Source organism: Bubalus bubalis, chromosome 7, assembly GCF_019923935.1.
Source record: "Bubalus bubalis isolate 160015118507 breed Murrah chromosome 7, NDDB_SH_1, whole genome shotgun sequence".
Classification (NCBI taxonomy): Eukaryota; Metazoa; Chordata; class Mammalia; order Artiodactyla; family Bovidae; genus Bubalus; species Bubalus bubalis.
The window spans coordinates 11,977,833-11,991,384 of record NC_059163.1 but is presented as its reverse complement, the minus strand read 5'-3'; the positions used below and the strand labels follow the sequence as shown (position 1 = coordinate 11,991,384).

General features: G+C 44.4%; 1 protein-coding gene across 2 annotated transcripts in view; it reads right to left on the bottom strand.

Moving 5' to 3' along the window:
- Positions 1 to 13,552, bottom strand: part of CLNK (cytokine dependent hematopoietic cell linker) — a 202,924-nt gene that overhangs the window by 104,528 nt on the left and 84,844 nt on the right. For both annotated transcript variants that reach the window (XM_006077343.4, XM_006077344.4), the window contains exon 3: positions 7,632 to 7,703. In XM_006077343.4, coding sequence (XP_006077405.3) covers positions 7,632 to 7,703 — 72 coding nt within the window. The remainder of the gene's footprint in view (positions 1 to 7,631; positions 7,704 to 13,552) is intronic.

The following is a 13,552-nucleotide window of genomic DNA, read 5'->3' as shown; positions in this document are numbered from 1 at the left end:
TTTTCCAGACTCTTTTCCACTATAGGTTATTATAAGATATTGAGTATAGTTCCCTGTGCTATACAGTAGGTCATGTTGTTAATCTACTTTATATAGAGTATATCTGCTAATACCCAATTCCCAATTCATCCCTCCTCCCTTCCTTCTTAGTGGGGCTTCCCTGGTGGCTCAGATGGTAAAGAATCCACCTACAATGCAGGAGACCCATGTTTGATCCCTGGGTCAGGAAGATCCCTTGGAGAAGAGAATGACTACCTACTCCTGTATTCTTGCCTGGAAAATTCCATGGACAGAGAAGCCTGACAGGCTATAGTCCATGGAGTCTCAAAAGAGTCAGACATGACTGACCAACTAACACTACCCCCTTGGTAAACATAAGTTTGTTTTCCAAGTCTGTGAGTCTATTTCTGTTTCATAAATAAGTTCACTGTATCATTTTTTTCAGATCCCACGTATTAGTCAATATCATATAATGTTTGTCCTTCTCCATCTGATTGACTTCACTTAATACGATAATCTCCAGGTTCATCCATGTTGCTGCAAATGCATTGTTTCATTCTTTTTTATGGCTAAGTGATATTCCATTCTGTATATATATGACATCTCCTTTATCCATTCATCTGTGGATGGACACGTAGGTTGCTTCCATGTCTTGGCTGTTGTGAATAGTAAGAAGTGCTGCAGTGAACTTTGGGGTGGATGTATCTTTTTGAAATAGAGTTTTTGTCTTTTTGGTTGTATGCCCAGGAGTGGGATTTCTGGATCATATGGTAGCTCTATTTTTAGTTTTTAAGGAACCTCAACACTGTTCTCCATAATGGCTGTACCAATTTACATTCCCACCAACAGCATTAGGAGGATTATGGATTCATTTTTTTTGTGAAAGATATCCTTGACTAGGTCTAAGAATCTTCTCTTTTCTATTTTGTTTTTACGGAAAAATATTTGGGAGGATGCAACTCCCTGAAGTGATCCCCAGAAAGACACTGCCAGTGTTTGATCTCATTCTGAACTGTGAAACGCTCATAGCCCCCACCACACTCTTGGCTGGGGGCAGCCTAGTCTGACTCTCACCCCCTCGGCATCCTACCCTACCAGGGTCCCAGAGCCTTCCCTCCTCTGAGCTTCTGTGTCAGCCCTTCTAGCTCTAACTGAACACTTTGTGTAGCTCAAAGCAGTGTATAGTTATTAACTTCTTACATAAATCTCATATTAAATTTCACTTTTCCTTTTTTCCTCAACTAGACTGTAAGTTCTTTGGGGACAGAAAGCATGTCCTGTGAGCTACAATCCCTTCCATATTTGCTATCTAAGCTCTTGACAAATATTGAAAGAGGAAAATAAATTCATTTGGCAGTTTGATGGTCATACAGCAGACGAGTGAGCAGTACAGAGCGCTGTACTTTGCCAGGCCGACTTTAGCTCCAGTGGGCAGAGCAACGCCTGAATCTACCATCCCCTCCACCCTCCACACGCTCTCTGTCCCTATCCCGTTTGTTCTGCCATCTCTCCCTGTTTCTCTCGCTCTCTTTTTCGGCTGTGCAGCCTAGCCTGTGGGATCTCAGTTCCTGGACCAGGGATAGAACTCAGGCCCTCGGCAGTGAAAGTGCCAAGTCCTAACCACTGAACTGCCAGGAAATTCCCTTCTCTCTCTTTTTGTTTTTCCATCCTTCTTGCTCTGTGAAAAGTTTCTTTTATCACCTATTTCAGGATCCAGTCTCTGCCAGGTGCTGGGAGGAGTAAAAGCTCGTAGCATCCTGGGGCATCCTGACTTTATCCACCTCCTTTCCACTCTTCTTATTCCATTCAGCCGTGTTTATTGAGCATCTTCCACATAGGAGCTGACGCAGGAGCTCCTTGCGGATGAGAGCTGGGGGGCAGCACACTTTCCCATGCATCCTCTGAAAGCTCCTGGCACCCTCTGTAAAGCTCTCAGCTTGGGGGAATCTTTAGGAAGGACACTTTCTGCACAGTGAGGGGACCAGAGGGAATGGAAGTGATTCTTAACATCTCTCTCGGCGCCGCAGATACTCAGAGCGGTTGAAGAACAGGAAGGGGAAAACCAGGGAAGCCAAGCGCAGACCTACAGCCTTGGCCGCCCATCCCGAGCTGAGCTGTGATCTCAGGGGTGCCTGGCAAGGACAGCCGGCAGGGGGCCTCCCAGTGCACTGAATGGAACAGGGAAGCCGGCTCCCTGAGGACCGGCCTCCTGGGGCCTGAGAATTGACAGCCAGCTCCACCTGGTCCCCTGGAGTTGGCTATTGCTGCAGGTATTAATGGTGGGAGAGAAAAATCCCTAGACAGTGAGGTGATGCATTGGGCAGAGTATGAATGTGGGAAACGTGAGTGACGCTGTTAGGAATGGCCTCGTCAGGAATGGGGATGGAAACAGAACCTTGCACTTGGAGTGTGAGCCTTGGCTTTGCTTCTCCCTAGAAAGTGGGCTTGAGAAAGCCCTCTGGCTCCCAGTCCTTGCCACCTCCCGAGCTCACAGGGCCTGCGTATACTTCGGCTGCCGCATGGGGCCCAGTGTCTTGTGTTCTGTGACACCGGCCTTTTTGTTTCTTTCCACCAGAGGCTGAGCATCTTGAGGCAGGGACTTTGTCTTCCTCATCTTTGATTTTTCTTGTCCCCAGGGCAGAGATCTCTCAAAGGTGAGGACTGAGTTCTCTCCCATTTCCATTCCACCCTCCCGCACCCCTATCTTACATCTTCTTCCTTCCATCTCGTTTACCTAGTTGAGAGGGCTGAGCCCAGAGGCCTCTTACTCCAGCTCCAAAGCTTGCACTCTTGGTAACAATGTTTGATGTCGAGGTTCTCAAACATGCCCAGCCGTCATCATCACTGGGAGGGCTTGTTTAATCCAGGTGCTCAGACTTTAAAACCCAAGTGTCTGATTCAGTGGTGGGGCTGAGGACCTACACTTCCAAGCAGCTCCCAGATATGCTGATACTGCTGGTCCAGGGACCAGCTCTAAGAATCGCCGCTAGGAATCTTCGTGATTGGGGATGTCCTTCTCAGGACATGTCAGCTTGAAGAATCGCCGCTGGAGGCTTCGTGATTGTGGGTGTGGATGTCCTTTCTCAGGACATGTGCTCCTTCTTCATAGTGGAGTCTTGACAAGGGTAGGTTTGAGACTCACAGGAACAGAAAACTTAGAACCCAGAACAGGCCCTGGATTTGAAGTCAGACTCTGAATCCAGATCCAGCTCTTACCAGTTACCGGCTCTGTGGCTGTGACCAAGATGCGGCGCCTCTCTCAGGCTTTCTTTCCTCATCTGTTAAATGGGAATGATCACAGTGGGTTGGCCAAAAAGTTCATTGGGGTTTCTCTGTGACATCTTCCCAAACTTTTTGGCCAACTCAATACCTGCTTCAGAGGAGTAAACGCTGACGTTTCTTTTATGGAGAGTCTGGTACTTGTTAGGCATTCAGCTACTGATTAAAGTTTGGACTCCATTGGAAAACATCAGTGATGGTGCTTCTGTTTCTGCCCACATGGGAATGTGGTGGGTGTTGAAGACTCTGCCAGGTAGATTCCACGGGCTGTTCTAGAAAACATTCGTCTCAGTCTTGTGGACAGGTCACGGGTAATGGACAGGTATGTGATCCTGTGTTTCTCTTGGATAGTCTCCTGGGCGGTATCACCTTTGTGAAACCCCAGCACCGAGCTTTGCTTTTTCCCTTGTATGCTACCAGGAGGTCCATGCATGTTTGGGTATGGGGTGGGTGGGGGAGGACAGCCCTTCTGTGCCTGTTGCTGGAGTTGACCCCAACACCTAACTGAGGGATGGCAGTCACGAGGTCAGCGATGCAGAGCCAGGGTTGCTTCAGAGATTGGTAATATTTATCCTACTCAGGCCTATTGTTTGCTATACACCTCAGCCTCAGGGAAGTTATTCACCGTCTCCAGCCTGTGTTCTTCTCTTAGTGAGAATGTGACTGCTAGGCTGCAGTGAGACACTACCTATTGAGATTTTTTGTTTTCATTTTTAAAAATTGGAGTATAGTTGATTTACAATGTTACTGGCAAGGACCCATTGCTTAGTCAGTGAAGAGTCTCCCTGCATTGCAGGAGACCTGGGTTTGAACCCTGGGCCTGGAAGATCCCCTGGAGAAGGAAATGGCAATCCACTCCAGTATTCTTGTCTGGAGAATCCCACGGACAGAGGGGCCTGGCAGGCTATAGTCTTTGGGGTTTCAGAGTTGGACACGACTTAGCGACTAAACCACCAACCACCACCACTGAGTCAGTTATACACATATATACATCCAATCCCTTTTTAAGATTCTACTCCTATATAGGTCATTACAGAGTACTGAGTAGAGTTCCCTGTGCTATACAGTAGGTCCTTATTAGCTTTCTATTTATATATGTGCTGTGAGTGCCATGCTAAGTTGTTTCAGTCGTGTCCGACCCTTTGAGACCCTATGAACTGTAGCCTACCAGGCTCCCCTGTCGATGGGATTCTCCAGGCAAGAATACTGGAGTGGGTTGCCATGCCCTCCTTCAGGGGCTCTTCCCGGTCCAGGGATCAAACCCAGGTCGCTGAGGTCTCCTGCACAGGCAGGCAGGTTCTTTACCACTAGTGCCACCTGCTGCTGCTGCTAAGTCGCTTCAGTCGTGTCCGACTCTGTGCGACCCCATAGACGGCAGCCCACCAGGCTCCTCTGCTCCTGGGATTCTCCAGGCAAGAACACTGGAGTGGGTTGCCATTTCCTTCTCCAATGCATGAAAGTGAAAAGTGAAAGTGAAGTCACTCAGTCATGCCCGACTGTTAGCGATCCCATGGACTGCAACCTCCCAGGCTCCTCCATCCATGGGATTTTCCAGGCAAGAGTATTGAAGTGGGGTGCCATTGCCTTCTCCGAGTGCCACCTAGGAAGCCCCTATTTATATATAGTAGTGTGTATATGTCAACCCCAGTCTCCCAATTTATCTCCCTCTCTTTCCCCCTTGGTAACCATTAGCGTGTTTTCTGTTTTCTGTGACTTGATTTCTGTTTACAAATAGGTTCATTTGTACCAGTTTTTTAGATTCCACATACAAATGATTTCATATGATATTTACCTCTCTTGGCATATAAGCTCTTAAAATAACACCTAGCCTGTGGCGAGCACTCAGTGCCTGTTGGCCTTTGTTATATATTGAGAACCTACTGTGTTCCAGGCACGCTGCAGAGGTCAAGCAGTTATTCCCCAAACACAAGCACTATCTTATATCCAGGGGATTGATGGTGGGTAAGACAGTCTACTCTTGTTTTTCTTTTTTTTTTTCATGTTGCATCACACAGCTTGTGGGATCTTATTTCCCCAACCATGGACTGAACTGGGCCCTCAGCAGTGAAAGTGTGGGAGTTCTAGGCACCTGACTGCCAGCTAATTCAGTCTGCTCTTGTTTCCAACTACCATTTCTAAAAGAAGCAAGGCATTGAAATGGAAAGGGGCTTGTTTGAGTGAGGTCACTCAGCTAGGGAGCAGAACCAATTCTGTCCTTTGGTCCTGCCCATATGTAGCACTGCCCTTACTGTATCATCACCAGACGCTGATAATGATCATTTGAGTGGAGAATGAAAGCATCCATTTACTAGTTCTGAAAGTATGATGGTAGATCCAAATCTGTAGTTTTTAGACATTTTGATTTGATTTATAGATCTCAGATACTAATTTATATTCATATAATACTTTCATTATAAAATATGCAGTGGTACAAAGATTTGTATGTATATAGGAGTTTTTTTTTTTTTTTAATTTGGGTTTATAAATGGTTTGGAACAGGTTGCAGAAACATCGTCTGTTGCTCTTTTTAATATATCTCGAGCATGCTATGACACATCCTGAAATAATTTGCTTCGGAAAAAAGCACTGCTCTCCCTCTTTTGCAAATGTAACTGTAAATATTACTTTGAGGTATGTAATTGCTGCAACCATCTCCATTTGAAGGAAGACTTCTAACCCGTCCATCTCCCATCTCTTGCTATTGTCAAGAAATCAGAAATATTGACTTAAAAGGCATTATTCAAATGTGTTGAATGTAAACACTGAAGAAGTCTGAGAACAGCCACAAATTTTCCTTTGCTTAATGCAGCCTTGAAAATATTTCAAGTATTCTGTTTTACAGGCATGCATTCACTCTGCTTAGGGAAAATATTACTTCAAGCACATCTTAGCATGCCAAGAACACTTCCAGTGTCTGGCACTTAGTAGGAACTGAACGGATGTTTGAAGGTTGGCTTGAGTTGAAGTTCGCTGGGATGCAAGTGTTGGTATGACACCTGGAAAGCCTTGGGTTCCTTTAGGTATACAGACAGCCTGGCAGGGCTTGGGGAGGGGCCCTGGCTAGGGGCAGGCAGGCCTACAACCCTTCTGGGCAATGAGGCATTGCTCAGAATCAGACCTGGCTCAACACAGGGCTAGAGCTGGCTTCACAATTGGTCCCTTGTCACTCATTTAATCGAGTGGCCCTCCTTCTGAGCTCTCAGACTTGGCTGCGAGCCCCTTGGAGACAGGACTCTGGCTCTCATTTCAGCATTTTCAAGAGCCTGTCCTAATGCCGTAATTGCTCGTAAATGTTTCACTCAATTGAAATAAAAAGAAAAGAAACCAAGTGGGCATATGGCTCCCTCTAGTCTCCTCACTTCTGAGACCTGGCTGTGAACTCATGGCCAGATCCTCCCATGATTCATCACTTAAATCATTCAGCAGCTGAAGGATGCAAGCTTTCCGCTCAAAGGCTGTCTCTTGGGCTGTTTAGAGACCCAGGTGAGCGGTGGAAATAGCCCTGGTCTGAAATGCTATGGATGCCTGGGTGGTGCTTTTTAAAAATTTTTAAGTTTTCTTATTGGCTGTTTTACCTTACATATAATCTTTGATTTTTTTAATGGAATTATAGTTGTATTACAATGTTTGTAAATTACTGCTGTACAACAAAGTGATTCAGTTATATATGTGTGTGTGTGTGTGTGTGTGTGTGTGTATAGGGGGGTTCCCATGTAGCTCTAGTGGTAAAGAACTCGCCTGCCAATGAAGATGTAAGAGATGCAGTTTCGTCTCTGGGTTCTGAAGACCCCCTGGAGTAGGAAATAGCAACCCACTCCAGTAGTCTTCCCAGGAGAATCCCATGGACAGAGGAGTCTATGGGGCTACAAAGAGACAGACATGACCGAAGTGACTTATCACACACACATGCATATATATGTATATATGTATATATATATATGCATGTGTGTGTGATATATATATACTTCTTTTTTATATTCCTTTCCATTATGGTTTATCACAGGATAGTGACTCTACTTCCTTGTGCTGTACAGTGGGACCTTGTCTATCCATCCTGTATATAATAGCTTACATCTGCTAACCCCAAACTCCTACTGCGTCCCTCTCCCATAACCAACACCTCCATTACATACATGCTGGCAGTCTGGAAGTTCAACCTATGTCAAGTCCCTTCTTGTTCTAGATCTCGGTCTCCCTGTAACATCTAAGATCACTGAGAGCAATATAAGTCTATCCCATTAACGATGTGTGTGTGTGTGTGTGTGTGTGTGTGCGTGTGTGTGCTGGTCAGCTTATTTGCCACAGCATCAAAAGTTTTACTCCTTTACTCATGAACAAAGAAATATTCTGACCTATTTTTCAGCAGAGCGAAGTTCTGGAATTTCAAATCACTGGCTCCTTCTTTGGCTATTTTTCTATTGCCCCTGTGATGAAAGAAAATAGATTATCGTCAGGAAATAGCAAGAAGTGAGGGGAAAAATTAATTAAGTGCATTCATTCATAGAAATAACCACTCAGTCAGATGTAAGTAATTAATGTCTCACACGTAATTCCAAATCTCTCTTTGCATTTCCAGTGGAGTTAAACAAAATCTGGACTTAAGATAATCCAATTACTTGAAAATATACTTTTTTTAAAAAAAAAAAAAATGTAAGAGCTTTATTTTACAAGGAGCAATAGCCTGGGGTAGAATAAGTGCCCCTAACTGGATGAAGACGTGGGCTTTCTCACATCAGCGTGGTCAAGTGGTGTCCTCCCTAAAGTCCCTGAATTTCCATAACATTGCTCTGTACAGCAAAAAGAATCACGCGGATGCTACCCGGTTAAGGGGAGGCTGTCAAACAAGGACAGTGCCTGCAGGCCAGGAAATGTCCTACATGCTTTCCTATGTTGGCTGAATTCGACCAAAACTAGCAAACATCATCGGGGTAGGGAGGAAGATGACTTAGGAATAGCAACTCAGATCCAAATAATATGCACTGAACTCCTGTATAATTTAGGGACTTTGCAATGCTATTTTCTATGAAGAGATTAACTAATTTTAAATTGAGTTAATTTGTTCAAATTCAGTAAGGCATTCTCTATCATAAAGAATCTCTAGTTCATTTCATTAGCCAAGTTTAATATACTTTCATTTTTCTCGCAGGCATTTTGTGAGCTCTATTAGACGTTAACGGATGATCCCTTCCTCCACAAATGCTCCTTGGCAGCTACCAGGGTAGCTCCTCTGACCTGCTTGCCCTCCCGATTCTCTCCACTTGGGCCATACCTGCTTCTTCTAGGACCTTATATTTTCCTCTCCTCCCTCCCCCAGGGCTCTTCCAGGGACTGGTCCCTCTTTCTCAAACACTTTCTTCCCCTGCATCAAACTCAAGCTTCTGAGTTCAGTTCACCTGTCATTTCATCAGAGAAACCTCCTTTCTCCTCTGAAACAGACCCCTTCTAGCACTCGCCTGAGTTTTAGCTGTTCTTCGACTTAACGTATAGGTTGTATTCACGACTGTGACGCTGAGGAACCGCCATCTGCATGAGGGCAGAGACTGCAGGAGACTGCATGTCCAGGGCTTGGGACTGTGCCTGATTGTACAGGACATGCTGAAAGATAACTTGAGGCTCTCTCTCCAGCCAGGATGTTTTTAAACTTTTTTTCTATATTGGAGTACGGTCGATTAACAATGTTGTGATAGTTTCAGGCACACAGCAGAGTGACTCAGTCATACATGTGTACGTATCCATTCTCCCCAAAACTCCCCTCCCATCCAGGCTGTCACATAACATTAAGCAGAGTTCCCTGTACTATGGATGGAACTAGAGATTGTTATACTGAGTAAAATCAGACAGAGACAGAGAAATATCCATCTAGGATTTTTTGTATAGCCTATTAACTGCAACACAATAAATTAAAAATGTAGTGAGTTGTTTGAATATATTTTGTCACCGTGTAAATTGATCATCTAGAAAGATAATGGATGATTCCATTATTTTCCAGTTTTTGTTATTCCGCAATTACACAGTTGTTTCATTATTGTATTATTTTATGTTCAATACATTTTATTATTTCATTGTTTTTTATTTATCTGGGTGAAAGCTCGATTCATAAATCTTTATCTGCATTCTGACTTCATTTCTAAGCTCTGGACATAAACATCTACCTTCTGGAATTTTTTAACTGGTCACCCCCAGCTGACTCAGGCCCTTTCCTAGTGAACGGCCCCATTATTAACAGAACTTCCAAACAATTATTTGCGCACTCACCTTGAGTCTTCCTTCCCTTGTCCTCTCCAACCTCACCATCTCCACAATTTGTTACCAGATCCTAGAAACTGAGTCCCAAACATCTCTCTTCAATCCTTTAAATGATACCTAGTCTTAGCTCTGCCTTCATTCTCTCCAGCCTGGACTCCAGTGTCAGCCCTCTAGCTTCCTGGGCTCCAATCCACCCACCAAACTGCAATGAGAACAACCATCTTTTTAACTGGCAGAATATAACCAAGTGACCTCTACTTGAAATCCCCACCCCTCCTCCATTTCACAGGACTGAGTCCACAGCCTTTACCAGGATCCCTGCTCCAGGGGCCTTGGATACAATTTGTATTATTTGTATTCTTATTTCCTGCTAGCTCTGCTCTCTGACCAGGCCCGCAACATTGTCCCTGCTTGCCACATGACAGGCCAGTGAATCAGAGACTAGGTGTTGAAGCAAGGAATACTTCATCTGGAGAGCTTACTGCCAAGAAGATGGCAGACTAGTGTCTCAAAATAACCATCTTATTGCAGTCTGGATGCCAGTTTCTTTTATAGAACAGAGATGGGGGGCAGTGAGGAAACGAAGTTAAAAGGCCATTAATCTTGCAAATATCTCTTAGAAAGGCAATCCTAGGACAGGGGGTGTGATAATTCTTCCTTCCTGACATCCACAGGTGGACAGGGTCCTGAACAAAGACACTTTAGTTAACAATCAGGCAGAGGGGCAGGATTTTCTGAGGCAGGACACCATGTATGATTACAATAACAAAAGCAATGAAAAGCAAGTCAAACACTTCCAAAAGCAAGAAACAGTTTTCGTATGGAGTCAGAACTGTGTCTTTCCTGCAATAATAGTTTCCAGTCTTCAAGGCTTAGTTCAAACATTAGATCCTTGTGAGGTTTTCTGTGCTGCTTCCTCTTAGAACATTTTAGTATTTTTGGTATGTCTCTGTTCTACCATTCATTCATTTGTTCATGAATCCATTTATTCATTAACTCAACACAATATTAAGAGATATTGTAGATATCAGATCTCTTTTGTGCCCGGCAATGGGATGAAGTTGTTAAGAAGACACATGAAGCCTTCCTAGTGAATCTTTTATGGTTGTCGGGAGACAGACCATGAACAAGTAGATAAACAATCATATTTTTATCATATTGCTGTGTACGTGTGCCTGTTCAGGTGTTCGTGTTCCCCTAGAGTAGAGGATTTTTGTGAGAAGACGCATATCCTGTGAATATTTTCTCTCCCAGCACAAGGACTAGCTGACCTCAGCTGTGCCCTCAGGAATGTTTTTAAGATATGAAATGATGCATTAATAATAAATAGATAAACGAATGCCCTGCCCTTCTGGACTTTTACACAATAGTGACCACTCACTCTATTGTGTAGGGTCTTTTAGGTCTCTCTGATACCAGGCAACTTCTGATGTGTCCCTGCACTGAGGAGACCTTAGGTTTCATTACATCTCTAAGGTATGGGCAACATTTCTGTGCTCTGACAGCCAGGGTAACATTTGCTGAAATGGCTTTAACCAGTTCAATTTTAGGAGAATATGGGGGAGGGGGCGGGGTTCTGGGAATTTTCTCAACCTCTTCCTGGGATCCCCAAGAACCCAACAGCCTGAGAGCTTCCTCTGACTTTTCCAGAGAATCTACTTTTGCTTTTTTACTTTAGGAAGAGAGTTTAACTCAAGCTCTTTTTCTATTTCATCTTTACAGTAACCCTCAGCAGGGCAGTTAACCTAAGTAACCTAAGTTGGGCAGGCATCCTTCTCAGCTTTTTGCTACAGATGAGGGAACAGGGACCTTGAGAGTGGAGGGGATCTGATTCAAGGTCACCAAGCTGGTTGATGGCCCAGCCAGTGCTCCACACCAGGTCTCTAATCTGCCAGGTATGTGCTACATGCACCCTCCCCCTGGGGGAGCCAGGGTGTGTAGCTGCCTGATACTCAGGGTGAGGCCCCTCTGAGACCCACTAAGGAACAGGATCGAGAATGAATGGGGGTAGGGGGGTACAAAGGATGAGGAGGTGGTGCTGCCCTTCCCACAACAGATTATTTAACAGATGAACAAAGCTGTCAAGTTAACAGCCATCGAAGGTCCATCTAGTCAAGGCTATGATTTTTTCAGTAATCATATATGGATGTGAGAGTTGGACTATAAAGAAAGCTGAGCACCGAAGAACTGGTGCTTTTGAACTGTGGTATTGGAGAAGACTCTTGAGAGTCCTTGGACTGCAAGGAGATCCAAGCAATCCATCCTAAAGGAAATCAGTCCTAAATATACATTGGAAGGATTGATGTTGAAGCTGAAACTCCAATACTTTGGCCACTTGATGCAAATAACTGACTCATCTGAAAAGACCCTGATGCTGGGAAAGATTGAAGGTGGAAGGAGAAGGGGACGACAGAGGGTGAGGTTGTTGGATAGCATCACCGACTCAATGGACATGAGTTTGGGTAAACTCCGGGAGTTGGTGAAGGATAGGGAGGCCTGGTATGCTGCAGTCCATGGGGATGCAAAGAATTGGACATGACTGACGAACTGAACTGAACTGAACTGAACCTGGACAGTGAGCAGTTAAGTTTTTTGTTTTTAAAACACATAAAAAGAACAGAGAATAATAGAAGCTTTAACATTATAAGAGGTTCTCTCCCTTGCTCCCTCTCCCTTTCCAGTTATTTGGAATTGAGTTTTGCTTGCTAATCACAAGGAGAACCACAATGTCCCACCCCACAGTTTTCCTCTCCACCAGCTCTTTCTGGCTCAAATCATTCCTTAGGGTTCCAGGTTTTAGGAACACATTAAAAAAAAAAATGTACCATGATGAAAGAATTATAAAGTCTCAGTATATCACAGAAAATATCATTTAAGAATGTTTATCATACCAGGTCAAAACTGTTGGCTTTGCATTAAACTGATAACTGAGCTTTGAAGGAGACAGTCAACGTTGCCACAAATCGGCCTTGGCATTTGTGAGCCTGCGTTGATGATTCTGTATATGGCAGCAGTGTAGGTAGTTATGCACCATTTTCAAGACCTCAAACATCCAAGACCAGCTGTCCTTCCTGTGGGCCATTCAGCCTGCCTCATCCACATAATAAAAGAAATCCAGTGAGCACTTTTAAACGACTGATCTATTGCTTATCTCTGATCCTCATCAAGTGCCCCCCAGGGAAGTAACACAGGTTAGTTTACTGAACAGTGAACTCAGCACATCCCAAAAAAAGGGGAAGTGCCATAGGCTTGTGGGGAAACTGAGGCACAGAGTGCCAGTGGGTGAGCCAATTAATTGTTCTTGTAATCACCTTGTCCTCTGCTGAGAAAGAGCATATCACCTCTCAGGAGCCAGGTTCTCTACTTAACTATCCACTTATCACTTCTGGTTTTACACTTTTTGGCTATTTTTGCTTTCCTTTTCCTCCTTGGCACCTCCCTCCTGAGTGGTTAGTTGGCAAAACTCATCCAGTCCTCCTTCACATGTCTTCTTGTTCCATCCCTTTCTTACCCTCTCTCTTCTCAGGACCAAGGACTTTTCAGGTAGATCTAACAGAAGTCAGTTCTGCATAGTTGAATCAGTATATACTGACTGTAGTATGTTGAAGGGTGTGTCTACAGAAAGATGTATCTATCAAAACCAAATTATTTGAGAAGAGGGTCTTTGGTAATGTAATTAAGGTGAGATCTTGAGATGAAATTGTTCTGGATTAGGGTGGCCTTATATTCAAAGTTAGGCTTCTCAGGTGGCTCAGTGGATAGAGAAACTGCCTGCAATGCAGGAGATGCAGGAGACACAGGTTTGATCTCTGGGTCATGAGGATCCCCTGGAGGGGTGCATGGCAACCCACTCCAGTATTCTTGCCTGGAGAATCCCATGGACAGAGGAGCCTGGCGGGCTACAGTTCATGGGGTCACAAAGAGTCAGACACGGCTGAAGCTACTGAGCATGCGCACACATACCGTATCTAAGGACAGGTTTTCATAGAAAAGAAGACCATAGAAGACACACAAGAGAAGGGCATGT